General features: G+C 39.5%; 2 protein-coding genes across 3 annotated transcripts in view; both read left to right on the top strand.

The window, feature by feature from the left end:
- Positions 1-1,548: 1,548 nt before the first annotated feature.
- On the top strand, positions 1,549-25,122 carry G2E3 (G2/M-phase specific E3 ubiquitin protein ligase). Of its 2 annotated transcripts, none has more exons than XM_064460189.1 (15): positions 1,549-1,656; positions 5,161-5,210; positions 6,233-6,330; positions 8,276-8,377; positions 8,986-9,110; positions 10,826-10,991; positions 11,688-11,794; positions 12,837-12,953; positions 14,227-14,351; positions 14,457-14,589; positions 16,066-16,376; positions 17,059-17,240; positions 17,395-17,567; positions 19,862-20,061; positions 20,679-25,122. In XM_064460189.1, exons 2-15 carry the CDS (start codon positions 5,180-5,182, stop codon positions 20,921-20,923), a joined length of 2,115 nt encoding a protein of 704 aa, XP_064316259.1. In that variant the 5' UTR covers positions 1,549-1,656; positions 5,161-5,179; the 3' UTR covers positions 20,924-25,122. The 2 variants fall into 2 exon arrangements, with proteins under 2 accessions (XP_064316259.1, XP_064316261.1); XM_064460191.1 differs by lacking the exon at positions 1,549-1,656 and adding an exon at positions 1,903-2,111.
- A 700-nt stretch (positions 25,123-25,822) lies between these two features.
- SCFD1 (sec1 family domain containing 1) overlaps positions 25,823-26,432 on the top strand; it is a 52,812-nt gene continuing 52,202 nt past the window's right edge. Inside the window, exon 1 of the mRNA XM_064460192.1 lies at positions 25,823-25,928. Within this exon, the coding sequence (XP_064316262.1) occupies positions 25,898-25,928 (31 nt within the window). The 5' untranslated portion in view covers positions 25,823-25,897. The remainder of the gene's footprint in view (positions 25,929-26,432) is intronic.

The following is a 26,432-nucleotide window of genomic DNA, read 5'->3' on the forward strand; positions in this document are numbered from 1 at the left end:
GGGTATCTGATTAACAGCTGTTTAACATAAAAGATTTGGACAACAGACAGGAGAAGTAATTAAGCCCCAGATACACAAACACAAGAGCTAACGGAGACAATACCAAAGGTCAGAAATCTCACCCCACTGATGGGCCATTGAAGGAGCCACTCAAAGTCTTGAGGAGATTCAACTGGAACTTTCTAACTGATAAGGGGGGAGGAAGATTATCACAAGTGTCTCAGGAAAGAACAAACTTGTTATGGGATATTTTACATTGTTTGCATGGTTGTGCAAAATGCATTATGGGATTTGTAGGGGAAAGGCTAAAGATGGGGAAAGGGTGGGATAAAGGTACACTGAGGATGAACAAGCACAGGAAAACAAAGAGTGAGCCAACAGTCGTGTGAAAACAAGCTGCTGGTCAACAGTTACCTAGCCAAGTCCTAACCACATTCCTGGCTAAGCTCTCTGTTCTGTCTGCGTGTGCTGCTCACAAACCTCAAGCCAAGGTAGCTGGCAAACAGGGTAAGAGGTCTGGGCCCTACTCTGGAGAGCTTGGGCCTGGGTGTCCAGGCTTGACAGTCAAGTTACCAGGGGGAATATAGGTCTGGACCAGGTGTTGGAGAGACCTGCCTTGGTCGGGAAAGGTGAGGTGGGAGATCTGCTACCAACACAGTCTGGTGGGTGCTGCACTGGTGACACCTGCCTAGCGTTCATTCCCACCGGCTGGGCACCGGGACCACAGCAGCGGGCAGCGGAAAGCTCGCCTACGCCCCAAAGCCCACTGGACTGAGCTTCTTTTTGATGCAGTCCACCATTACAGCCGCATTCAGATGGCAAAACATCAGCGTGAACATGTAATACATAGCTTTCAGTTGAGAAACTCCATGCTTCTGTAGCGAACATGGCTGTGTCCAAGCAGGTTTCCCCCATCAGCTGTAGGAAAAATGGGTCAGCACTGCAGCCTTACAGCAGGATTGTTCTGCCTCCTCGAGAACAAGCTGTGAAAGCAGTAATTTTAAAACAAGTGGATTTCTCAGAAGCAGCCCGCCTTGTTTCCTTAGGGAAGTACTCCAAAACGGGCCTTCTGGAAGAGACTGCCTGGTATTACGGAGTTTGGGGGGGCTGAGGGTAAACAGTCTGGGGCTCCCGCACCTTGTCAAGACACAGGTTACCAACGCAGACGGGCACGTTACGCCCCGGCCGCGGCCGTCCGTAGGGTTTTGCCTCTGGGCGGCGGCTTCCCCCTCCGCGGTGCCGCCAGAATCCGGGCGGCCCCGTGAGATACCAGCGCGGGGAGCACTGCCCGTCCGCGGGAGGGAGGGATGGAGGGAGGGAGGCGGCGGGCCCCGGCCCCGGCCCCGGCCCCGGCCCTGGCGCCGCCCCGGGCCCCCGGCGCCCCCCGGTGCCGCAGCGCCGCCCGCCGAGCTGCCGCCGCAGCCCCGAGTCCCGCCGCCGGCAGCCCCTGCAATCAAGCACCGATCTCCAGGATGACAAATCCCGCCCCGCGCAGCCGAGCGCCGATGCGAGGGATGGTGGGCGGGGCAGGGGTGCTGGCGCCCCGCTTCCGGCAGGGCGGCGGATGTTGGGGTTTGAATTGTCTGTCAGTTAGCGCGGGCGGCTGGGCGGTGGAGAGGCTGGGAGCCGGGGAGCGGCGGCGGGGCAGCCTGCGGGGTGAGTACCGCCTGCGGCGGGCCGAGGGCTTGCCCTGCCGCCCCTAGCCTCGGGGACTGCCCGCCTGTGGTTGGGGAGGCGCGGGGGCCGCCGAGGGGCCGTTCGAGCTGCCGTGGCGGAGCAGCTCCTGCCTCCCCGCGGGGGGCGCCGGGCGGGGGAATGACCCGTAACCGCCTCCTTGTCTGGGGGCAGGAGGCGGCGGCGGCGCCCCTGGGAGGAAATCTTCCCGCTCTTCCCGTCGCGCTTGCGGGAGGCGAGCGGCGGGACGGGACGGGTGTCCCCGCAGGAGCTGCCCTGGCCGCCGTGCTGCTGACACGGACGGCGGCCGGGTTCCGTGGTTGAACCCGCGTGAGACCCGAGACAGCAAGTGGGCACCTGGACCCGGACCCGCTGGGGTTCGTGCGGAACGCCGGGGCAGCTCTCCTGGCGCTCCCGGGGCGGCTGCTGCGGGACGGGTTTGTTTCAGGGCGCGGCGTTGCGTTATAAACCGGGAGGCGAACGGGAGACGGTGTCACACGCGCGTTCGGGACGTACGGCGGGAGCGGAGGGGTCCTGGAGGGCTCCTTTGTTCCTGTGCTAGAGAAAACGTCCACCTGAAACCTCGCCTATTGGGGCGGTCTTTTGGTTTTGGGTTTTTTTTTTTTCCATCCTCTAGTTACAAAACTATTAAAACAACCGTAAGTTGTGGAGCAGCGAAGAGTTCTAGAACTTAGCAAAACCTAAATATTCACTCTGAGGGTTTTTTAAGCCTGTTTAGGCAAAGTAGATACATTTTATTTACACTTCTGTTTTTATAAATAATGGGCGATAGTGGGTTCCTGTCTTGCAAATAGACTGATACGGAATTGCTTTGTTTCTGCAGAAAGCCCTGCAGGACTTAACGCGGGGTGCCTCAATGGTTGTTCTTGTATGTCTTTTAACTTGCAAATTTGAACTCCGGGTTCATTTCCCTGAAAGAGTTTGAGAAAAGTAGGAGGAATCTGGGGGGAGGGTTGCGATTTTTTTTCTGTTTTGCTGGAGCCAGGGAAAGGTAGGAAGGTGCTTTTTCTTGTTTCTAGCCTCGTATAAGCTTTCCCCACCTGGTGGGGATTTTTACAACACACTGAGGTGAAAATCTAGCCCTGTGCTGTTATATACCGATTGTTTCTTTGTTATATTACCCTACTACTACCTAGTCAAGACTGTGAAACTGGTAGTGACCGTTCTTTGGAAATCCCGAAGAGAAGGGAATACATGTGAGCTGCGTGCTTGTCCTTTGCTCCTCCTGTTCCTGATTAAGTGCATTTAATTTTTGTAATTTAGAAAGAGGGAAGTGTGTTTCTCGGAAAACCGGAACCAGTTATTTTATTTGACTGTCGGTGTGTTCTTAAGAGACTCTTGAACTAATTTGTTTGCAGCATTGCTTTTTTTGTTTGTTTGATTTTCTTTTAGACCGTTTTCTGGCAAGGGACTTTTGTGTACAACTGCTCCAGTTCTCTAACAAAGTGCAACGGTGTAGAGCAGTTGCCTTATGCCTGAGACTTCTGCCTCCCTTTTTTTTTTTTCTTTAAGTACAACCCCTTTCCTAAAATCGCTGCAGTACTTTATTTGCAATAGTTTGGATTAACCTGAGGTTTGTTCCTGAAGCCTGTACCTGGCAGTAATCTAAACTGTAAATACCAAAACTGATAGCTCGGAGTCTGTCAGGCTTCTGGTTTGGACCTTGGATCCGTTGCTGGCTGCCTCCCTCTTCACTTGGCATGTGTGAAGGAAGTTGTCCACCTACGTGTGAGGTCAAGCATGGATCTGCAGGCAATCAGCTGTGATTCTTGTCTTGCAAAACTTATGTAATGCTTTCTTCAGCTTCCTCAGATAAGGCATGTCAAAAACCATAGAATCATTAAGGTTGGAAAAGACTTCTAGGATCATCAAGTCCGACTGTCAACCCAACACCACCATGTCCCCTAAACCATGCCCTGAAGTGCCGCATCTACACGTGTTTTAAATACCTCCAGGAATAGTGACTCAACCACCTCCCTGGGCAGCCTCTTCTAATGCCTGACCACTCTTTCAGTAAATAACTTTTTCCTAATATCCAATCTAAACCTCCCCTGATGCAACTTGAGGCCATTTCCTCTTCTCCTATCACTAATTGGGAGAAGAGACCAACACCCATCTCACTACAACCTCCTTTCAGGTAGTTGTAGAGAGCGATGAGGTCTCCCCTCAGCCTCCTTCTCCAGGCTAAACTACCCCAGCTCCCTCAGCTGCTCCTGAGACGGCCTGCTCTCCAGACCCTTCACCAGCTTTGCCCTTCTCTGGACACGCTCCAGCACCTCAATGTCCTTCTTGCACTGAGGTGCCCAAAACTGAACACAGTATTCGAGGTGTGGCCTCACCAGTGCCGAGTACAGGGGCATGATCACTTCCCTACTCCTGCTGGCCACACCATTCCTGATACAAGCCAGGATGCTGTTGGCCTTCTTGGCCACCTGGGCACACTCTGGATCGTGTTCAGCTGCCTGTTGACCAGCACCCCCAGGTCCTTCTCCACTGGGCAGCTCTCCAGCCACTCCTCCCCAAGCCTGTAGAGTTGCATGGGGTTGTTGTGACCCAAAGTGCAGGACCCGGCCCTTGGCCTTGTTAAACCTCATACAGTCAAAATCAAAGATCTACAGATATGTTCCTAAAAGGGTTGTACTTTGCACTAAAGAAAGAATAATCATTGTAGTGGTGCAGTGAAGAAACACATATTTTTTTTTTTTTCCAAGGTGGCCTAAGATGCATGGTCTGGCACGCAGTACAAGCCAGCTCATGGTATATCCATGTTAATGTACCATGGGCATCTAATTTTTAGAAGAATGTTATGTTTGAAAGAAATGCAGGTTAAGTCAGTGTTTCCAAGTAAATTACTCTCCACTTGAGAATGTAAAATACATAGTTCTAAATGGTGTAAATTCCCCTGTATGCATGTCCTTGTTCTGGATTCCTCACCTAATTTTTTTTTCCTTAGATCAGTATTTCTTTGACTAGGCCAGGATCACTATCTTCATAGTTTTGTCACTTTGTCACTATACTGCCCAGTTAATTTTTTTCTTCCAACTTGCTCGTGTTAAATCAATCTTTATCTGAGCAGGAGTCACTGCCACTTCTTTGGTTGTCTTTGGATCATTACTTTTGATGTTTAAAATAACTACAAACTCTTCTGTGCCATTAAGCCTACATTTAACTAGATGTTGAATTGGACTTTTTTATTTACTCTTTTGAAAATAAAATATTTGTTTGATAGTTTGGGGAAATAGTTAAAAGTTGCTACATGTTTCATTTGTCTGGAAATATTTTTTCTGAACATTTGCATCCTGCTTTCGAAACCCCTGTCTCTTACAATAACAATTGAATTATAATATTCTTTTGGTTTTGAACCCTTTTTTTTTTTTTCACTTTACTGAGTTTGAGGTTGGTATATATAATGGTCATTGTTAATGCACTAGATGTATTTATCACCTCATTTTTTTTTCATGACAGCCAGCCAGAAGAACTCAGGATGAGTAAAAACATTGACATTCAAAATCCATGTAAGTAAGGTTTTTATTAAATAATTATAGAAATCTTTAATCAGCATATAGAATACCAATTATAACTTGCTTTATTTGGGCTCAAAGAACAGGTGGATTTTCAGTAGTCAAATTTTGTTGGAACCACTTGTCTCAGGGAATGAAAAAGAAATAACTTATAAACTTCTTTGGACTCGTTTGCTGTAATTGGAATATTTAAAAATACTCTTTTCTGCAGATGTTTTAAGAAAGTAACCTTGGGAATTCAGCTGCCAAATCACACACAGCTGTGTTTGAGGTGTATCATTCAAGACTTTCTTAGGCTGAAGTAGTACCTCTATTCTCGTCACTACTATGACTATTCTTGATGTTAGAATATTGAAAATATGTATCTATTGAGAATTGAAGGCAATATATTAAAGGTCTGTGGAAGTATGTCAGTGGGTTAGGAACTGCAAAAATGGGGAAATCCACAAGGTTTTAGTTGACTCCAATGTCTTGAATTCTTGAATGTTTTGAGGCTAGCATATGTTTTAAAAACACTGGTAGCACATGACTTGATATGGTCACATGCTTTTCACAAAGGTTTCGTTGCATACTGACGTGGTAACAGTTAAGTGGCTTCATGGATTCTAATATGGTGATGTTTTTATGTACAATACTAAAAACAATTAGATTACATATTTCACATGCATCTGGACACTGTAGGTCATTTGATAATTACCTTTGGGTGCTTTGGGAAGAACACTTCCATTGGGACCACAATCTGCTGTGAATTTAGCTTGGGTAATAGCCCTCTCCTGAGTCAGCAGGCAGGTGGAACTGGTGAAGTATTTTCTTTTTAGCAACTAGAAGGAACAAATAGTACCCCCTTCTGTACTTACTATGGAATTCAACATTAAGGAGAGGGTTATCTAATGTCCTTTATCCAGTAAACTACTTCAAGATGCATGTCGTTAAGAGATGGAAGTTACTGCTCTACAGCTGATCCATAGTAATTCCAGTACATTCACTGTGATTATAAACATGATTCTGTATTTTAGTCTGTGTTCTCTGTGGACGGACAGATGACTGCCCTGAAAAGTATGGAGCAAAAAGGACTTATGTGGAATACAATCTCACTGTTCATTATTACTGTTTGGTAAGTATGTGGTATTGATCTTGGAGCTTGTCTGTTTCAACTGAGAAAAAAAAATGCAACAAGTATTAAATAGTAATAACCTGTCCAAACAGTTATTTTAGCAGTTTTGTTGTAAAGCTTGAACTGTGAGCTTTAACTTGTCACCTTGAAGGTTTGTACTTGTCAGGTGCAGCATATGAAACAAATAAATCCCAGCAAGCTTTTATTCAAAGCTCAGTCCTGTTCATGATCTGTTTAAATGAATTAGTTAATTCTCCCAACCTATCATAGCAGTGAAGGTATATGTTAAGAGAAAGGGAACTGATTGCACCTCCATATATGCTTCTATAAGAGAAGTGTAGTTTCAAAATTTGGAATGTAAAATTTCTGCCCCTGTGGAAAAAGCAGAGAAAAGTTGTCTTTTTTTTTTCTTTACCCCCTCTTGTTTCTCACTATTTCTTGTTTGGCTGTGAGCTATTCTCTGGAATTACACAGGACATTGTAACACTTCTGAAAAGTAGGATTTTTTCTGTTTAGTAATAATGTACCGTACCGATGATATACAGCTACACTATCACTATTTAGTAAAAGCTTACAATTTGACATGACATTTTCCAAGATTAGTGTTCTTAAAGGTATACTTTACCTTTCAAATGCTACATTTTTGTGGGTCTTTGAAATAATGGCTACTTTTAAAAAAAATTGGTTTTTTTGTTTGTTAAATACGTTTTGAAATTTTTTTCCAAGTTTAAAAAAATTGTCTCAAGAATATTAGTAACACTTTTGGGGTTTTGTTCAGTTTTTTCTTTCTCACCCAGTTCTTAAGGGATTATGTTGATTGCAGGTGCCTTAATAGTTTGGATACTGAATCCTTTGAGGACTAGGCAGAGTGGAGGTTTTCTGATGTTACATAAAGATAGATTTTTTTTCTTAACTAAATTTTAAGCATCTGTGAGGAAATTTAGGTCTGTTCGTGAAAATTTTGCCTCATACATAGGCCATATGAAATGGTAGGGAAAAGTTCTTTTCTGATGGAGCAGAACAACTAGGAATGGGCATGCTTGCAACACTGAGCCTTGTAATGTATAAGATATTTTACAATGGTGAGCTTCCTGCAGTCATCTTTTAGGTTTTGGTCCCTGCTTCTTTTTAAAAACAAACAAATAAAACCCCATGATTTTACTTAAATATAGTGAATGTTATATCAGAAAAGAGCTCCTCTAGAAAGAGGCTAGTTAGTGGTACAGTTTCATTTTTCTTTGCCAAATGTCTCACATTTGGAAAAAAATATGTTCTTAATTGGTTTTGGTATAAAATTTTACATTTGAGTAAAATATTGATAAAGCTGTAGTTAGAAAATGGCACTGTGTTGAAATTATAAAATGAGATTGTAAAGAATATAGGAGACATCAAGTTGTGAAACTATTTAGTTATTTGAAGTTTGTGATGTTAATGCCTTACTAAGGAACATTAAGTTATCATCAGGCTTTTCTGACTTGCCTGGTTACTTGATTCTGTTTTTATTTAATTCTCCTCTAAAGTGAATTACTTTTCCTCTTAGGTTGCACTTCAGTACAAATACTTCCTACTGTGCTTCATTATCTCCACAGCACAATTGTCATTCACATTAACTAAACTAATTCAATTTTACTTCCTCTGAAGCTTTATATGCTGAAAGTAATTGCTTAACAATTATCTGAATGGTCCATATAATTCAAAAAGGAAGGTAAAATACACCATTTTGGGCTCTACTGTATTACATAAGACTTCGATGTTATGAAATACTTATTTTCATGTTGCTGGTTCCTATTGTGTCATATCAGACAAAAATATAAGGTGTTTTGGATCAGCTTTTTAATCATTAAAATGCACACAAACTTTGTTAGACTAAACTTCTTTCTTAATTGACAAACGCAGTGTAGGTAATTTTAAATCTTTTGGTAAATGTTTTAATGTGTTTTCATAGTTGATGTCAAGTGGCATTTGGCAGAGGGGGGAAGAAGATGAAGGTGTAGATGGATTCTTAATCATGGATATTAGAAAAGAAGTAAACAGAGCTGCAAAACTGGTAAGAATGAAGTCTCTGGTATTTACATGAAAAAAACCCTGAACTTTTAAGTGCACTTAGTATCGCCTGTGGGGTTTGTTTTGTTATCTTTTTTTTTTCTTGGACGGGCAGTGTGCTGAATCTGTTCAAGAATCTGAATTTTACATTGAAGTAACAAGTAACTTCCATTGGTTCATGGAAGCCAGAAGGGACAAAAAAAATATTAGCAAAGTTCTGCAGGTTTTCATTTTCTGGGTATGTTGCAGATAAATGAGTAAGAGCAAATTACATGTGCATAATACCTCATGACATAAAGTCAGCTTGAGGCTCAGCATAATATAATTTTATAGATGCAGCTAAACTATAGGTACTGGTAAAACAACTTGTATTTTGGCTTATGCGTCACAAGTCAACACGCATATAAAACAATACCTAATCAAAATCTGTGAAATAACTATATATTTTTACTCTCTTAAATAGAGCTAAAACACAATAGTCTTGTCATAGTTACTATCTGTTGGCTGATATTCTTTCTTACACGCTTTATAATTTTTCTATTGGTTTAATTCCTGTAATTTTACTTGGACTTTAGATGTTAATATTCTGTTATTTCTAAAACAAATTCCTAGAAATGTAATATCTGTAAGAAGAAGGGTGCTTCAATTGGATGTGTAGCTCCCAAATGCAAACGAAGTTACCATTTTCCTTGTGGGATACAAAAGGAATGTATTTTCCAGTTCATGGAAGACTTCAGGTAAGTTCTAGAGTTTTGTTGCTTTTTGATTTTTCAATTCATTATCCAGGAGGTGATTTGTTTTCTCATGGCTTTTCATTGGATGGGCTGTTAATCATAAATAATATCTGGGTTATCTAAGAAAAAATGCCAGATCTGTGGAAAGCGTGAAGGTCAAGCAGTTACATTGCATACCTAGTACCTCTGAAATAAATTCTCAGCACTTTTTAAAATATAATTTAATACTTCTACAAGCAGTTATATTGTTTACAAAATTGAGCATTAAATCCTAAACTCTGAAATAAACTGCAAAATGGTTGGGTTGGTTTTCTGTTTGTCTGCCTCCTGTGCCTATCTCTCTCAGCAGTCAAAACACACTGTATGCCATTCCGTCTTGTTTCAAATCACAAGACTTGTAGATCTGCTTATTAGACATGGACTGCAGGAGAAATGGGTTTAATATCAAATCTCTAAAAAACATTTTATTTTTCTTTTACTATCTTATGTCCAGAATCTTGGCTGTAGTCAAAATACTTTTGAGTGCATTTGATAACAGCTTTATTTACCTGCTGTAAGCTGAGCTTGTAGGGTGGATGGAATGAAGTAGGGCAGGCACTTTAACTTCTTAAATAAATGATTCATATCAAGTCAAGCACGTGTGAAAATAATGCTTCTTCAGAAAGGTTTCCTCTAGAGCTGCATTTCTTGGCTGTCGTATTTCTTTGAATATGTGCTAACTTATAAAATTCATCATGCTACCTAGACTCTACAGAATCAATATGTAAGCTCAAAATTGCTCCTTTAACATCATGGTAACATTGAAATACAGGAAGAGCTTGAGGTTCTGAAGACAGGAAACACATTATTTGGACCAAAAGAAGTTTTGAGAGGAAGGGGGTATATGATCTCTGTAATTTACAGGCCATTGGTTGGCAACATGCTTCTTCCTTACAGTTGTCCTATTGACTTGCTCTGTTAGATATATAATTTGTTGGCATATGTTGTGGTTTAACCCTGATAGGCAGCAGAGCACCCCCCAGCCACTTGCTCACTACTCACAGTGGGACAGGGAGAGAACTGGAGGGGTAAAAATAAGAAAACTCGTGGCCTGAGATAAAGTTTAATAGGTAAAGCAAAAGCTGCTCACACAAGCAAAGCAAAATAAGGAATTCATTTACTATTTCCCATGGGCAGGCAGGTGTTCAGCCATCTCCAGGAAAGCAGGGCTCCATCAGGTGTGATGGTTACTGGGGAAGACAAGCACCATCACTCCAAACATCTCCCCTGCCTCCTTCTTTCCCCCACTCTATATGCTAAGCATAATGTCATATGGTGTGGGATATCCCTTGGGTCAGTTGGGGTCAGCTGTCCCAGCTGTGTCCCCTCCCAGCTTCTTGTGCCTGCCCAGGCTCCTCGCTGGTGGGGTGGGGTGAGAGGCAGAAAAGCCCTTGACTCTGTGTGAGCACTGCTCAGCAGTAATGGAAACATCCCTGCGTTATCAACACTGTTTCCAGCACAAATCAAAAACTTAGACCTGTAGTAGTTGCTGTGAAGAAAATTAACTATCCCAGCCAGATAGACACAAACCAGTATGTGTCTGCCTTTTTAGCTTGTTGCACAGCATTTATTCATGAAAAACAGATATAATAGGGATTTCATACTGCCATCTTCAAATTTTATAGGGAAGGTTCTTAAAATGTTGTTTTGATAAGGGAACCTTAAATTATTACTTTTAGATCTTACTGTTGGGAACATAAACCAGTCCAAAAGTTTCCGGATAAAGAATCTAGAGGAACTTCACAGTGTACAATATGCCTGGATTTGGTTGAACAGCTTCCAATGTACACTGTATTGAAGAGTCCTTGCTGTAAAAACGCTTGGTTTCATCGAGAATGCTTGCAGGTAACACAGGTTCTTCTCTTTGTGTCCATGGAGATCACGTTTCTGTTGCGTATAAAAACAATGGGGTAATTGCATAAAATTGTGTAACATTGCTTAGGGTTAATGTAGCCAGTAGGTATGGAAATATACTAGGTTTGAAGGACAATGCTAAAATTTTGTTTTGTAGGCTAGTGTCTTACATGAAGGAATTTTTTCTTATGCTGTTAATTCCCTGCCCCTCCCCCCCACCCCTGCCATGTTTCTGCATGTGTGATACACTTCATGCCTTTACTTATTTTTAGGAACTGAAGTCCAGCCTAGGTAGTTGCCATCTTGCAAGTCATTTTGTGTGGAATCTAAATGCTAAGAATGTCATCTATCCATCATTAGTTCTCTTTGCCTAGGTCCAGAGCTGGAAAAAGTAATAAGGCTCTTTTTGTAAACTCATTATAGAATTGGAGAGGTTGACTGAAAAGGACTGTGTTTTTGTTTATGAACCTGATTCTAGTATGTCAGCTCTTGTCCTTTAAAGGAAGAGAAAATGCTCTCCATTTGCTTCAGTGTCCAGGGACATCATGACTGGTATCAGCTTTAACATCCATGTCAGAACAGTATCCACGAATGTAATGGTTATAGATATTAAGGCATTATTCATTGGCATTCTAAGGATTCAATAATTAGTTTGGTTTTTTGTTGTTTTTTTTTTTCTTGACACAGTATCAAGCTTTGAGTGCTGGGATATTTTTCTTTAGGTGCACAGTATGTAATAACAAGGACAACTTTCAGAAAGAAATGCTAAGAATGGGCATACACATTCCAGAAAAGTAAGTAATTTTGTAAATAATTGTGCTTCTGTTAAAACTTTGATAGTATGTTAAAACCATTATTTATTTATTCTATAGAACTACATATATTAATATGTGAAACCTCAGTTCTACCTTCAGTTGTAGAATTGTTTGGTTTGGTAAGGAGTAGCCTGTTTCTTTTTAGTTATGCATAAAAATCGTCAAAGGCCAAATTAGTAATCTCAAACATAAAACAGGAAGCTCTGAAAAGTAATTTTTAATGCCGTGATTCAACCAAGGACCTGTCAAAACACTTCTTAAATACAATGATTTTGCATTAATGTAGAGGTTGCTGAGAAGTGTATTTTCTGTGCCCAGGTTTTTAAATGATCTGAATTTCTGTCCATACAGTATTATAATTGACTGAATACTCAGCTATACAGCTTCCATCTTCTCCCAAGGGATTGCTAAGGATATGTTTAGTGTAACAGCTGCTTCTAAAATTCCAGGCTGTTTTTTATCAGTTTCCACCATTTGATGGGCCTCAAAGTAAGACAAAGTGATCAGAATGATGATTCTTTGTTAAAACTATTATTCTTTAGTAACTATTAGTCTCTTCAGAGACTACCATTAATTTCCTCCAGAGACAGAAGCTCAAGATTTTGGAGAGGAAGAAGAGTCAAAATACTTGATGAACTTTGCCGTACTGGCCTGGAGAATTCTGACTTACTCATCATGAGACCATTTTCAGTGGTAACTTGAGTAGACTGCCAAAACAAATATCCATGTCTGCTGTGAGAGGGAAAGTGGAATCATGAAACAGAGCAAGCATGCACTGAGGCCATGCAAAGAAGAATAAATGCTTTAATCAAAGTAACTATACACAAGAAAAAGTCTGTATATTTTTTTTTCTTCCTAGACTTTTTTCTTCCCACTCTCCATTGTCTAGCTGTTGTCTAGAACATTACATAATTGAAATATCTTCATGTGGTTATGACATACATCTTTTCCAAAAACCAAGTAACCCATTTAAACAATCAGAAATTGAGTTGCAATAACAGACTACCTGCCTTCTTTATAGGGATGCATCCTGGGAACTTGAAGAGAATGCGTATCAAGACCTATTGCAATGTTATCAACACTGTGACATTAAAAGATGTCTCTGCAAGGAAGGAAGAGACTATAATGAACCTGATAGGTATGATACTTTTGCAGGAAAGCATAACCTAGGATGGAATAGTTCTTTGGTTTTGGGATTTTTTTAAAATGGGTTAATACTTTTCAGCATCAGGTTTTAATGTCAAGCCAAGACACCATGCCCCAAAAAAATGTTTGGTTTACTCCCCATAACAAAAATATTTCAATACTAATTTTTTCTACTTTAATCAGGTTATAAAAGCCAAGAAAACCATACCAATTATCAGTTACCTTGTCCTTGTTCTCATTTGATACAGAGCGGAAGTAGAATTTGCACATCCACGTAACATGTAGAATAGCGTGTGCCTAAACTAATGTTGTGTGTCTTTTACTAAATTGTTGAATTAAGCTTTGAGTGATTGCTAGAATGCTTAATACCTTTACAAGAAATTCATTAAAGTATTAGACTTACCTGAAAATCAGTCTAGCTGTGAGCTGTCCCTCTGCATGCAAATGGCAGCTAGAATATTGCTGATAGCTTAATGAGATGCTTGAGTGATCATGTAAAATGCTTTATTCTGCTCTACTACTTGTTTAGTTTTTGATTAACAAGTTCATTTTCTGCATTCTTTCTTGTTTTGTCTGTGTGCTTCTGAAACTTACATCTTCCATTGGTGTAAATATACTAAAAGCTGTCAGAGGCTCTACCTTGAGGTTACTCCCTGTAGACATTAACTTTGCTTTGCACAGATTTGACCAAACATTGCTTGGTTCATGGTATGTGTGTACCCCGGGATTTACTTTGCCTTTAAGAGTTGTACCTTAATTTTTGAACTAATATCAGTCATGTTGTTCCATTGTAAGTTTAAGCAAAATTGAAGAAATCTAGACAAAGACCTAACAGATACTTAAACACTGTCAATAATGAAAAGTCTTATTCAGAATGTGTAAGAATAATCAGATATGCTCCTTAAAAAAATTTACCATTTGGAAAAGCTGAATGGTGGATTCTCCTAAAATACAGAGGATGTTGCTGGCTAGCAACATGGGGAGAAAATATTGGCTGCAAGCTACTGACAGGAGGGGAGCACACTAACTCATAGCTTCATTCAATACATAGTGCTGGAACATGGGTAGCTTTTTTTCTTGTCGCAGCCAGGAATTGTGAGTACATCTTGTCTGAAGAAAATTCCCCTTGATTATATACAGCCATACCACATTGATATAAATTATGCTTAGTTTAGTGTCTGGATTGCACTTTCTGTTGAATAATCTCTGTTTTAACTAGCCTCGTTCTTCTGTCTAATTCTAAATACATAAGTTTTTTATTTTAGTAAATGGGAAATAAAGCGTTGTCAGTGTTGTGGCTCCCGTGGAACTCATTTGGCCTGTTCATCTATGAAATCATGGGAGCAAAACTGGGAGTGCGTGGAATGCAGAAGTATCTTTGCAAAATCAGGTAAAGTTATGAATGTGACAGTGACTTCTTAAAATGAAAAAAAATTGAATACTATGTATTTTACAGCTAGAAAATTCACTAAATTAATATAATCTAATCATACAGAGAACTACAGGAAACGGAAGACGCATTCTTTGGCTACCTCTGAAAAGGCAGATGGGACAACATGTTTGCTGGAAGAGCCATCTCCAAAGTGCCCTCGGCAGTCACCTGGATCTCCACGCACTTTTCTTCTCCAGTGCGTAATCTTCTGTTTTCAGGCAGAAACTGATTATAACATAAAATAGTACTTAAACATGAGGAGAACAATCTCCTCATGGCTTATCCTGCCTGAGAAACTTCTTACACTAAATTGAAGACTTAATAAATTTGGAGTGAAGTTCAGTACTAAAAGTTGGGGGAAATGATATTGCTACTTTCAAATAAGAAGTATTTATGCATTCTTCAATTGTGTCTCTGAAAATACTGTTTCGGCTTATACATCACCAAAGATAATGTGCCAGAACAATTTGTCACCCTGTTCACACCTAGAACTTCCAGCATCCAACAGAGTGACAATGCCCTTATCTCCTCTGATGTCAAACAGGAACTGGTCCCTGAGGAGAAAGTATTTGCTTCTGTTTTTCTGACGTTGAAGAGTAATCTGGCATGTGGCTTTATGCTGTATTTCCTCCAGAACATGGTGTGTGCATGTAGACATATATATATATATAGTGGCTATATATATTTCTCTGTGTGTATATAGTCACTGGAAGAATGGCATAAGTACACTGAAGAGCTGAAGTCATAATTTGATAAAGGCTTCTGCTGTTTCTAAATGCTAGAGTGGGGTGAGGAGGAAAGAATGATGCTGAGAATTTTTAGTTTAGATAGTATGGGGATCAAAACTCAAACACCTATTTGTCCTTACCAGAGCATGGCTAGCCATTATATAGAAAAGGGGACATAAGAATCTTAATTACTTTCTACAAATTAGACATGTCCTGAATTTTCAATGTTTTTGCATTTGCACCATAAGAATAGCTCATGATTATGCTGAAATCAGTGGTAAAATAACATGTTTTAATGTAGGCTAATCAGTTTAAGGATACAAAATTCTTTGTCATGTTGTACTTCATGAATTCTACCTGTAATATGTGGTAAAAATTTTGATGAGGGAATTACTTCTAGTAGGTAGAGTATTTGAAATAATTTTGGCTGCAAGTTAGAAGGCAAAGAAGGGGTCTTAGACTAGTGTCTTATTTTAAATAACTGCAACATTTCTCGTGCTCAAATGTATTTTTAATTATAGTGACAAAGATTAAATATTAGTGATTAGTTGACAGTGTATTTTGGTTGCAAAACATCTGTAACACAGTAAGCTCTTAAATTTCTCACTTGTTTCACATTGTTCAAATGCAGAATGATGGCGTGAGAATTGTTTGGCACTATGTTGGTGTAATTGGATTAGGAAAATAACTATTCATTTTATGCCAAAGTATTTATTTCTACTTGCTTTTTCTAGTTCTTAGAGGTACTTTAAAATTTGCCACTACAGAGTTAAAATTTGAAGCATCTACACCAAATATTTTACTGATATAATTTAGGCAATACCTAAATGTACCAAAGTGTTTAAAGAGGTGTTTTTCTTAATAGATTTTGGGATGTTTCCTGTGAACTGTTGCTAATTCTGAATCATAGATTTCATCTGAAAATACGTGCAATATTCTTGTAGGCATTTAAGAAAGCAAAGAATTGAAGTTTCTAATATACTGAAGGAGTTAAAGCTACAAGTTAATACAAAAAGTACAAGGCTTAACATCAATGCAGAAAATATCTGGAATAGTGCTTTAAAAGGATTTAGACAGCGCCACTTCAGTCCTACAAACACCATTGAAATAAAGTTCACCAACTGCAAAAATAGATCGAAGACAGATACTTCTGCTGCATCAAAACACCATTTCTTCCAATTATTAATGCTTCAGCTTCAGAATTCATCATTGTTTGAGGGCTCTTCTGCAAAGAACTTGTCCCTTGATTTTCAAGGTAATTAAATGCTTTGTTCAAAAATACATTAAGAACTATTTAACTTGAAAGGTTTTTAAATCTTCAGCCAGTATGATTGTCAGTTCACAGTTATAGTCCTGATGGATAGAAATTGTTTTTTGAATTTTTTTTTGCTTTCCAATTCTAAAGGGGGGTGGGGTGTGGATTTGTAATTACAAAAAACCACATTGGTTTAGTTGGAAAAGTTGATGACAACCAAGGAAAAAAATACAACATATAATTAGACTTGGAACTTTTTAATTAGTATATTCGTTCTCTACAAGTTAATTTATTTCTTCCTGACTCACTTGTTCTGTTACTTATTTTCCTTTACTCAGATTTCTAGAATATTATCTCTGATAGCATGTTCCCTGAAGACCAGAAGTTAGCTTCTTTGAGGTCTTAAGCTTCAGAATTAAATATGCATTGGGTACAAAGTGGAAGAGGAAGTAGCATCTCCTTCCAAACCTTGATAGTGGCTGAAGAGCTGGAGTAAAAGAATATGGTACTCCTATGTAAAAAGTACTGGTCTTACTGTTTCAACCAGCAGGGGATGGCAGATCTCATTTGTTGTATATCCTAAAGTAAGAAGGAATTGCATTATGAGATTTTTTTAATTAGAAATTGAGGATCACAAATTATTTTTTATGTATATATAGTAAATATTTTGTTTCATTTGCAGCCATAAGAGAGAATCTTTATTTTGAAGCTGGTAAAATGATTGCAGTTTCTCTAGTTCACGGTGGCCCATCTCCTGGTTTCTTTTCCAAAACACTGTTCAATTGTCTTGTCTATGGTCCAGAGAATGTGAAGCCAGCTTTGGAAGATGTTGCTGATGTTGATGTAGCACAAACAATAAAAATGGTAAATAAAACTAAACTTATCAGCAAATTCTTGTTCAAGATTATATTTGGAGATAGAGGGGTTTATTTAATATAACTTTAGTTCAAATTAAAAAACTTATTTTAAAATATATACATACACCCATGTAATACCTGACTTTTATCTTCTGATACAGATAAAACATGCAAATAATCTGTCGAGCCTACAGTCTACAATACACGATTGTTACGAGCTCCTTGCTGCTGCTGGATGTTTAAGACCTATAACGGCTTTGTGTGATAAGAATATGCTGGTGAATGATATATTGATCCATCATGTAATCAAGAGAATTATTTCACCCTTAGAAAGGTTTGTTTAGTTTGAGTTTTCAAACTTCCTTGATTTTTTTATCACTGAAATACTAAATATGTTGCTGAAACTAATTTTCACATGTTGTTACTTATTCTCCACTTAAAGCAATGAAATGTCCTGTAATTTTCATTGGATTAAGTAGCAACTGTTAACTAGTTAGTTAAACTGAAAGACTGAAATTATTTCTCTACGTATCCACTGCATTCCACTTCTCCTTGGTCACATTCTTTTTTCAAAGCTATGAAGATGGCAGATTCACAGTTGTAGACTACAGCATGACAAAGAACTTTGCACTACAAAATTTCTCTAGCTTATGTTCATTTTTAATTCACAATTACTTGAATTTAGACTCTTTACATTTTAGAAGTGTTAAATGTGATTACAATTTAAATGAGTTTTCTAGAGTTCTAATTGGGGAGTTTGTGTGTGCCATTAGGAGGGTGATGATGTGCACAGTGTAAGTTGGCCTACTTAGAATGTAAGCATTGCATTGGTGTTTCCATGAGGTAGCGACGACTTCACATAGCTGGGAAAGTTGCAGCCATTGACTTTTGTGATTGGTCTCTGACCTTACTTCAATTTTCATTCTTCATCTGCTCAGTAAAAAGGCATTGGATGCTAATTTTTCTAACAAGTATAGTTGGATTTATACTCAACACATTTATGGTGTTATCTTTGACAAACTTGAATCAACTGAATCTCCAAGAGCTATGCAAAACTAATTTTGAATGTGAGGGTTTTTTTAACAAAGTTGAGAGTAATTAGTCTTTCAGTCAAGGCCCTCTGTGACATATTTGACCAATCCATATCGTATTTTAAAACTAGTAATTTAAAAAGTGAAAGGTAGTAAGTAGCCTGTTTGTTTATGGGAAAATGTGGTTTTGTGCGTTTTTGGAGATGGGCTTAAAATGTGCAAAAGTGAGTAGAGCAAGAATTTGCTTGTCAGTATCAAGGACAGAGTAAGTTAAGAGTTAGTCACTTTAGCTGTTAATGTTACACGCCGTTGTCTACACTTTCAACATGTTTATTCTGGGTTTTACTCATTCAGCCTATCTACCTAAGAGAAGATGATTAAAAAAAGTAAAATTTTAATTCTGATTTAACATGGTAGTTAAATTTGTAAAGCCAGTTGATTGAAATGTTGTTATCCAGTACACAGTAACTAATGAAATTTTTTCAACCTGTAGAGCTGGTTTGGTTTGGTTTAGTTTTCTTAACTAATTTTTTTTTTAGTTAATCACAGAATCAGATGGGTGTGTAGGTTGGAAGGGACTTCTGGAAGTCATCTTGTCCACCACCCCCTGCTCAAGCCAGGCCACCTAAACCAGCTGCCCAGGACCGTGTCCGGGCAGCTTTTGAATATCTCCAAGGAGGGATACCATAACCTCTCTGGGCAACCTCTACCAGTGCTTGGTCACCCTCACAGTAAAAAAGTTTCCTAATGTTCAGACACAACCTCCTATGCTTCAGTTTGTGTCCAATGCCTCTGGTCCTGTCACTGGACACTGCTGAAAAGAGCCTGGCTCTGACTTCTTTGCACACTCCCTTCAGATAACTTCTACACATTGAGTTTCTACCTGAGCCTTCTCTTCCCCAGGCTGAACATTCCCAGCTCTCTCAGCCGTCCCTCATAGGGTTATGCTCCAGTTCCTTAACCATCATAGTGGCCCTCTGCTGGGCTCTCTCCAGTATGTCCGTATCTCTCTCATACTTGAGAGCCCAGAACTGGACACAGCACTCTGCAAGCGTGGCTCCTTTGATCTGCTGGCACCATGATTCCTGAATGCAGCCCAGGATGCTGTTATCTGCATTTGCCACAGGGAGAAATAATGGCATGTAAACACATGCAGACAGCAGAAGCTAAGTAAAGGCTATCTTTCAAGACACCTCATTTTGCCTAGGGAAAAGGAATTTTAAGTGTGTTTTCTAAAGGGAAATTTGTAAGAAAGAAATTCCTTATGTTCTTACATAAAAGTTAAAGGTCAACTAAGCACATACAGTCAAGTATGCAGTACCAGGAAATAAAAGTTAATTTCTACATATCACTAGTATTTCTTTCATCTGCCTAAAAAGTTCCACAGAAACACTTAGATTGTTAAAATGAGAAGTAAACACATTTTTCCAAGACTTAAAATAAAATGGGACTACTATGTACACCTTATTGATAAGACTTGGAGACTGCAGATGGGGAAACTTTATTATGTCCAGTCGTACAGCCTTATGCAGAGTTTAATTAGTTACCTACTGGCTTTCTGATGCATGCTTGCTCTCTTTGTTTTCTCCCCTCTTAGTTTTAGGCAAGGTTTGAAAACTCTTGGTGTGCTAGAGAAAATGCAAATGCATCCGGATGCATTCTCTAGTATATTGTGCCACAAACCTGAAAGACTTTCAGCAGAAACTCTCTGTGATCTCTTTACAATCCATTCTTCATCAGAAGTAAATAAAGTTGAAAGTGTTGATTTTTGGATGGGTTATTTGCAAGATGTGGAACGTAAGTAAATTTTTTTCTTTTTCCCCTTCCCTGTTCAGAGTATTTAGCTGCAGATATATATAGAGGATTTGGTTTTTAGAGTTCAATGGGGTAAATAAATGAAGGTTTTGGGGGACACTGTTGGTTCCTAATTGTTCCTTCCCTGTCTTCCTTACTAATTATAATTTCTGAAACTCTTGCCCAATTACAATCAAACTTGAAAGGAGTAAATATCTGAAAGATTGGTACTGGAACTCCTATGAATTAAAAAAAAAAAACAACAAAAAAAGCCAAACAAAAACCAACAAAACAGAACTCCACACGCACAACCCTTTAATCCCCTCTCTTCAGCTTTGATGTGAACTTATTAGATAGCATGTCTCAAACACAATAGAAAACAGTGGTCTGTTCTTGCAGAAGTGTTTTTTTTTCTATTTGCTTAAGATTTTTTCAAAACTAACCCAAGTGGGTTTTTCTTCCTAAAATTTTTCATATTTGGCCATAAAACTGCACATTCATTCAGCATATTGACCTGGGGTTTCCTGATTTCAGGGTTTTTTCCTCTAACACTTAACATGCAGGATAATGGTTAATGGGTAATAGGCAATAAATGATACAACCTAATCCTGTTTTTTCAGGTGGTGAGTCTGCAGTGACATTGGAGGATATTCTGCTCTTCGTAACAGGCTCTTTTTCTATACCGCCCATTGGTTTTGATCCTGAACCTACTATTAAATTTTTGCATATAGTGTATCCCGTTGGAAACAGACTCCTTAATTGCTTAGAGCTCCCTATAACACAGACATACGAGCAGTTTAAAGATAAAATGGAGTTCACCATCAGAAACACACTAAGAGTTGAAAGAGAATATTTTTGCTACTAAACTGGATGTTGGAAACTTCAATTTTCTCCAGGAACATCTGCTTGCAAATTGCTACTGTATTTTTGGACAGCAAGCTCTCGGCCTTTTCCTACTTCCCCCCAAAGATATGCTAAAAGTAGTAATCCTGTAAGATGGAAAACAATTTTCAAATGAAAATATGCTTCATCTGTTGAATCATCTTCCTGTTTGAACTTGGCTTTAAGAATCAGCAATCTCTCGCAGAAGTACTTTAAATGTCTGCTTTTGCTGTAGACAGGTATGAAAGGTTACCAAACTCTGTAACATTCTAGCTATTTCCCACAGGTAAGTATGTTGACTGTATTACATACTTCAGTAGCTTATTTATCAAAGTCAAATCAGGTACATTTTGAAGATAACTGCTGTACAGCTTTGTCTCAAGTAAAACTCTGATGCAGTTCCTCAGTTGTTCCATGTATATTTTTTCAGTGATTGTTTTTTATATTGATGATTCATACAAACCTATGAAAACTAAGAAATTTGGAGTTTTAAGGTCATTGTGGTTAGTGCATTAAAATATAATGTCTGGAGAAAACCTAGGCAGAATAATAAGGCACAAGAACAAAATCTGGTTGAACTTGAGTTTCTTGTTGTTAAACAAATTGCACACGTTTCTGCATTCTACTGTTATACGTTAGTTTTTAGTTCTACATATAGACAAAATAGTAAAAACTAGAAGTAAATCTTGAATATGCAACAATAAGTGGTATTTCAAGATGAAATACAAGAGTTAGACTTAAATGTTGAGTATGAAAGTGTAAGAATTTGTTGCTCATTAGAAGATGTTGCTTTGTCTTCCATGGAAGTCAGTATTCTCACAGGGATATGCACTAAGACTATTTGTTAAACTAAAGGCAGTCTACTGTCAGGCTTGTCGGTGCCTGACACTTCTCTAGCTTTTAGTGTAAACTCTTCCTGTTCAATTGTAGGTGCATTCTGAGCAACTTCAGCTGTATAAAATATATTTCAATTCTGAAGTATTTGTGTAAACACCATTAAGCCATATAAGATAAGTAGTGAAATTCCTACACAGTAACACTTTAATGTCACATACTAAAACTATGAAACTAAAAGGACACTTTGGTACAGTTTTTTAAAATGTATGCAGGTCTCTCTTGAAATCACTATTTTCCCCTCCCGTCAGTTTGACTACCTATACTATGTCCCAAACATAGGTTGTGCTATACATTCTTCAAAGTACTGAAAAGTAATCACACACTGTTTTTTATTAATATAGCTTGGGTTTAATTGAAAAGAGAAGCAGATTGCTTTACTTTTGAATGCCTTGGCAAGAAAATACGTCCACAGTCAATTATAAATGGATAGGTGCTTCAAAAAGAATAATCCAAACTAATCTGGCTGCAGATTCTGGTTTATGGTTCATTGCAAGGATTCCTCTAATTAACAAATTGTATTACTAAATGCTAATTACATAGCAGTGTACTGCAATGCAAGAACTGTGGAAGTGGCAGTCAAGACTCACTAAATTTGAGGCCATGCAATAAAGAGATAAAGACAAAGACGCAGATGGGTGTCTAAATTACACAGTTCATTTAAGAATATGCAGATATTTTGAAATCCTTCTTAAACTGCTACAGCTTCTCTTTCTTTCTTGATCTTGGGAGAGGTGCTAATCTTTTTTTATAGAAACTTATTGCCATCACTGGGTAGCAAAAGCGTACATGCAGCTTTTATGTTAATTTTTTTTATTTATTTCAAAGTCTCTAACTGAATTATTGCAAGACTTAGATTAGGCATTTCTCACTACTTTCAAATGGGTAAAACAATGTTATCTCATCAAAGTCCTATCGTTAGAAATTTAAGAATATTTGAAATTGAGACGGGGCTAGTGGTGTTTTTCTGGTTCTGAGCCAAGAGCATATTAAAGTCCCTTTTAAAATAAATGTATGAGCTCTTGGAGAATGCCATCTCACTTGTTTATATACTAAGTATTTTCTCATACTCTTCTGATTTTTTTTTTCTCCGATAATATTCCAAGTTTGTCATTGCATAATTTTTGAATGTCATACTGCCAATAACTTCTTTATATTCTTCCCCTTCAGAATGGTCTGTTACCATTATAAAGTAAGTGGTTTGTTGCAAATATATTTGCAAATAAGGATTCATGTTGTATGATTGTATTTTTACAATACAGCAATGAGTTCCCTGCAGATGGAGTATTATACTTTAAAAATGAGTGGTGTAAAGTAGCAAGCAGAGTCTGGATAACTTTAAAGGACAATTCTTGAACTTTTGGGACCTGCAGTGGCAAGGGAAATGGTTTAGACTTGGAACTAAATAAACTGTGTTTTAAAACCTTCAACGGAGAAAGAAATAATAAGGTAATGTGAATGTAAGTCTTCAAAAAGTATCTGAGAGAAAAATAGGGTTCACACCTTTTATTGCTTATTACTTTTGAATTCTGTAGTTTCTAGGTGTTATATAAAGGTAGAACTAACCTATTTATCTGTTCTAAGAGAAATCTTAAGTTAACTTTTAAAACTATCTGCTATACAATGCTATATCAAAACATCGAATTCATAAAATCCTCTAGTCTCTAATATTGTTTGAAAAGATTTTTCTTATTCAGAACTTGTTCCTTGTTCCCATTTTCTAATACTGATGAGTACACATTTGGGACAAGTTGTCTTTCCTGTTGATCAGCGCTGTCTAGACATTCCAACGTAATCCTTGATATGTTCAAATTGTGTTCCTAAATGCTACTGTGGAGAAGAACCTCCTCTCTTCTCGCTTTCAGCATTTATTTATATAGACCAATCTTAAATTTACTCTTAACTGTTCATTCAAAATCCATTGAATAAGCTGACTTCCAATCCACCAAAACACAGAAAGGTCTCTTGTTTGGAAACCATAAGACGAATTTCTGTAGCAATAATGATGATGAGGTTTTTAATATTGCTATAGTTGGTCACTGAAGTGCAATATTATTGGGTAGTTTTCATTTTACATAAACTTTAACCTGAGGCACATGTGGAAATTAGGGAAGTTGCTTACTTTCAATATTTCTGTAATACACGGAGAATAATAGCATATACATTAGCTGTTGTGTATTAAATATACTTTTATAGAAGTTACATCTTCTACAAGATTTGTTAGGGCCACAAGAGAACTTTTGCAGTCCTCTTGGACTGTGTTTGGCCAAACAACTTTACCTCGCAGTTTCTGTATCAAACCCTAAGCTTCCATCTGGAATTAGGACATCAAATAAGCTATTTATTTTCTAGAGTGAACATTTTCTAGTTAAACAAATATAGAATATAGATTAGTGGGTTTAGTATGGTCTCCTTAATTAAAGCACATGCAATTTAAAAAAAATTCAAGTGTATTAGATCTATGTTTGAAAAAACGAAGAGAGAAGAAATTTCTGTGACTTGCTTTCACCCATGTAAAGGATGCTTACTAGACAAAGCTGTTAGTATTTTTAACTGGTTTATAAGTGAAATATAGTCAAAAGGAGAAGAAATTAATATCAGTTTATAGTTAAGGTCTAAATCATTGTGTGTTGCAGGTCTGGGTTTTTTCATTAAGATGTTCAGTCTTGGGATTGGAAGATTTTGAGGATTTTCAGAGGTATATTTAAAATGTAGAGCAGGGCATTGGTCATTAATTCACACTCACATTCTTCATGTGCATTTTGAAAATAGTATAAAAACTTCTCATTCAAATAGAAGAAACTGTAACTCTGGAGGCTACAAAATACATTTTTCAAGTTTATCTTGATTCTGTATTATATGGTAAAGCGTTTTAAAGCTCAGGCTTTATCGTGTTTTACTTAAGGAAGAGAATCACTAGCTGGATAAAAGAAAAACTAAAATGCAAAAACTTCTGAGATTTCAAGTCTTCTGTATTGGAAAATCATTGTCAAAATATTAATGTCTGTTAAAAAGAAAATGCAACCCTCTGATTTTGTATTCCATAAATGTTCTGTTTAAACTTCTGGTAATTAGAATATTATGCAAGAAAGTATAATTTTGTAAATATTTCTAGCTCTAATTAGAACTGCAGATCAGTGCCTGAAATGTTGCATCTCTGAGGAACATTATACTTCACAGGTGTAGCATCAGTGTTGAAATAATCCATAACTGCGGGAAATAAGTCTATGTTTATGTTCAAAGTGCAATAAAGGGTTAAATTTCTGTTGGAATAAATATGTAGCTTTCTTCAGTGTTTTTATTTCAGTAATTTAATGGGTTTTAGCTCTAGAAGTGTTGTCACTGTGTTCTCTGGTTTCATTTGTGTCCCTATGTAGACATTTGTATTCAGCTATAGCATGGTTACCCAGATCCCCTTGTATGCAGAACTGAGTTGGGGTGAGCAGGGCTCTTCCCACCGCAGAATTTCAGGTTGGTATAGGCTACCTGTGGCAGAAACAAGCAAACTTTAAGTATTTTCCTTTTCAGTAACTTACTAAAACTCGATGACTTCATTTGTAGCCAGCTGCCTGGTTTTGGAGCATCAGTCCTTCTGAGGTAGTTACTGAAGTGCCGCAGAGCTGCTCGGGTTATGCTTATGCTATTTTCCAGGGACTGTTTCCGTTCTCTCTTCTTGAAAATTCAGTCTGAGAGTAGAGTAAAAACTGTTAATGCGACTTTCTGCTCGGGGAAAAAGGTGGAGAAGAGCAGCACCAGACCCTTGTCTGAAAGGTCTGAACCTGTTCTTCTGTGTTCTCAGCTGGGGCGAAGCACAGGCCCAAATTTTAAATCCTAAAACGCAGTTTATTGCGCACAGCCTCCCCCCCCGCCCCGAACGGGGGCTGGCTGTAGGCCCCCAGGAGCTGCCGCCGCGGCCGGGGGTGGGGGACGGCGCCGGCAGCGCCCGCGCAAGGCCGGCCCGGACCCGCCTCCCGCCGGCGGCCGGGCCGCCACGTCCTCCGGCGGCTGCGTACGCGGCGGTGGGCGGGGCGGGGCGCCGCGGCCGGGCTGGCGCGGCAGGAAGATGGCGGCCGGTATCCGGGAGAAGCAGACAGGTGAGCCGCTTCCCGCCGTCTCCGTCCCTCGGCGCGGCAGCTGCGCTCCCCGGGGCTCGGGGAGGGAGGAGGCAAGGCCGGCCGCACCCCGCGGCCGGGGGGCTCCTGCCTGCCCCCGTCGCCCTTTCCCCCAGCGGGGCCCCGGGACGGGATGCGGGCGCCTCCGCGCCGCCTCGCCTCCTCCTCCGGATTCGCGTCCCCTCGCCCGGGTTGGGTCTCCTGGCAGCGGGACGGCGGCCTTCTCCCTCCTTGTACCCCCAGCGGAGGGGCTGGGGCGCCGCTCAGCTGCCTCGGCAGCGGCGGGCCGGGGACGTGGGGGTCTGTGGGCCTCTTGCCCGGGGGTCTCGGCCCCGCTGTGGGGCACAGGGCGGCCGGTGCGCCTGCCCGGGCGGCGCCGGGGCCAGGGAGACGCGGCCGCCGCCTCCGCGCTGTGGAAATCGCCTCCGGGCAGAGGCTTGCGCGGGCCGGGACGTGAGTGGTGCCCTCCCTCCTCCCGGGGCCGCG

The sequence above is a fragment of the Phalacrocorax carbo genome, chromosome 9 (assembly GCF_963921805.1).
Source record: "Phalacrocorax carbo chromosome 9, bPhaCar2.1, whole genome shotgun sequence".
NCBI lineage: Eukaryota > Metazoa > Chordata > Aves > Suliformes > Phalacrocoracidae > Phalacrocorax > Phalacrocorax carbo.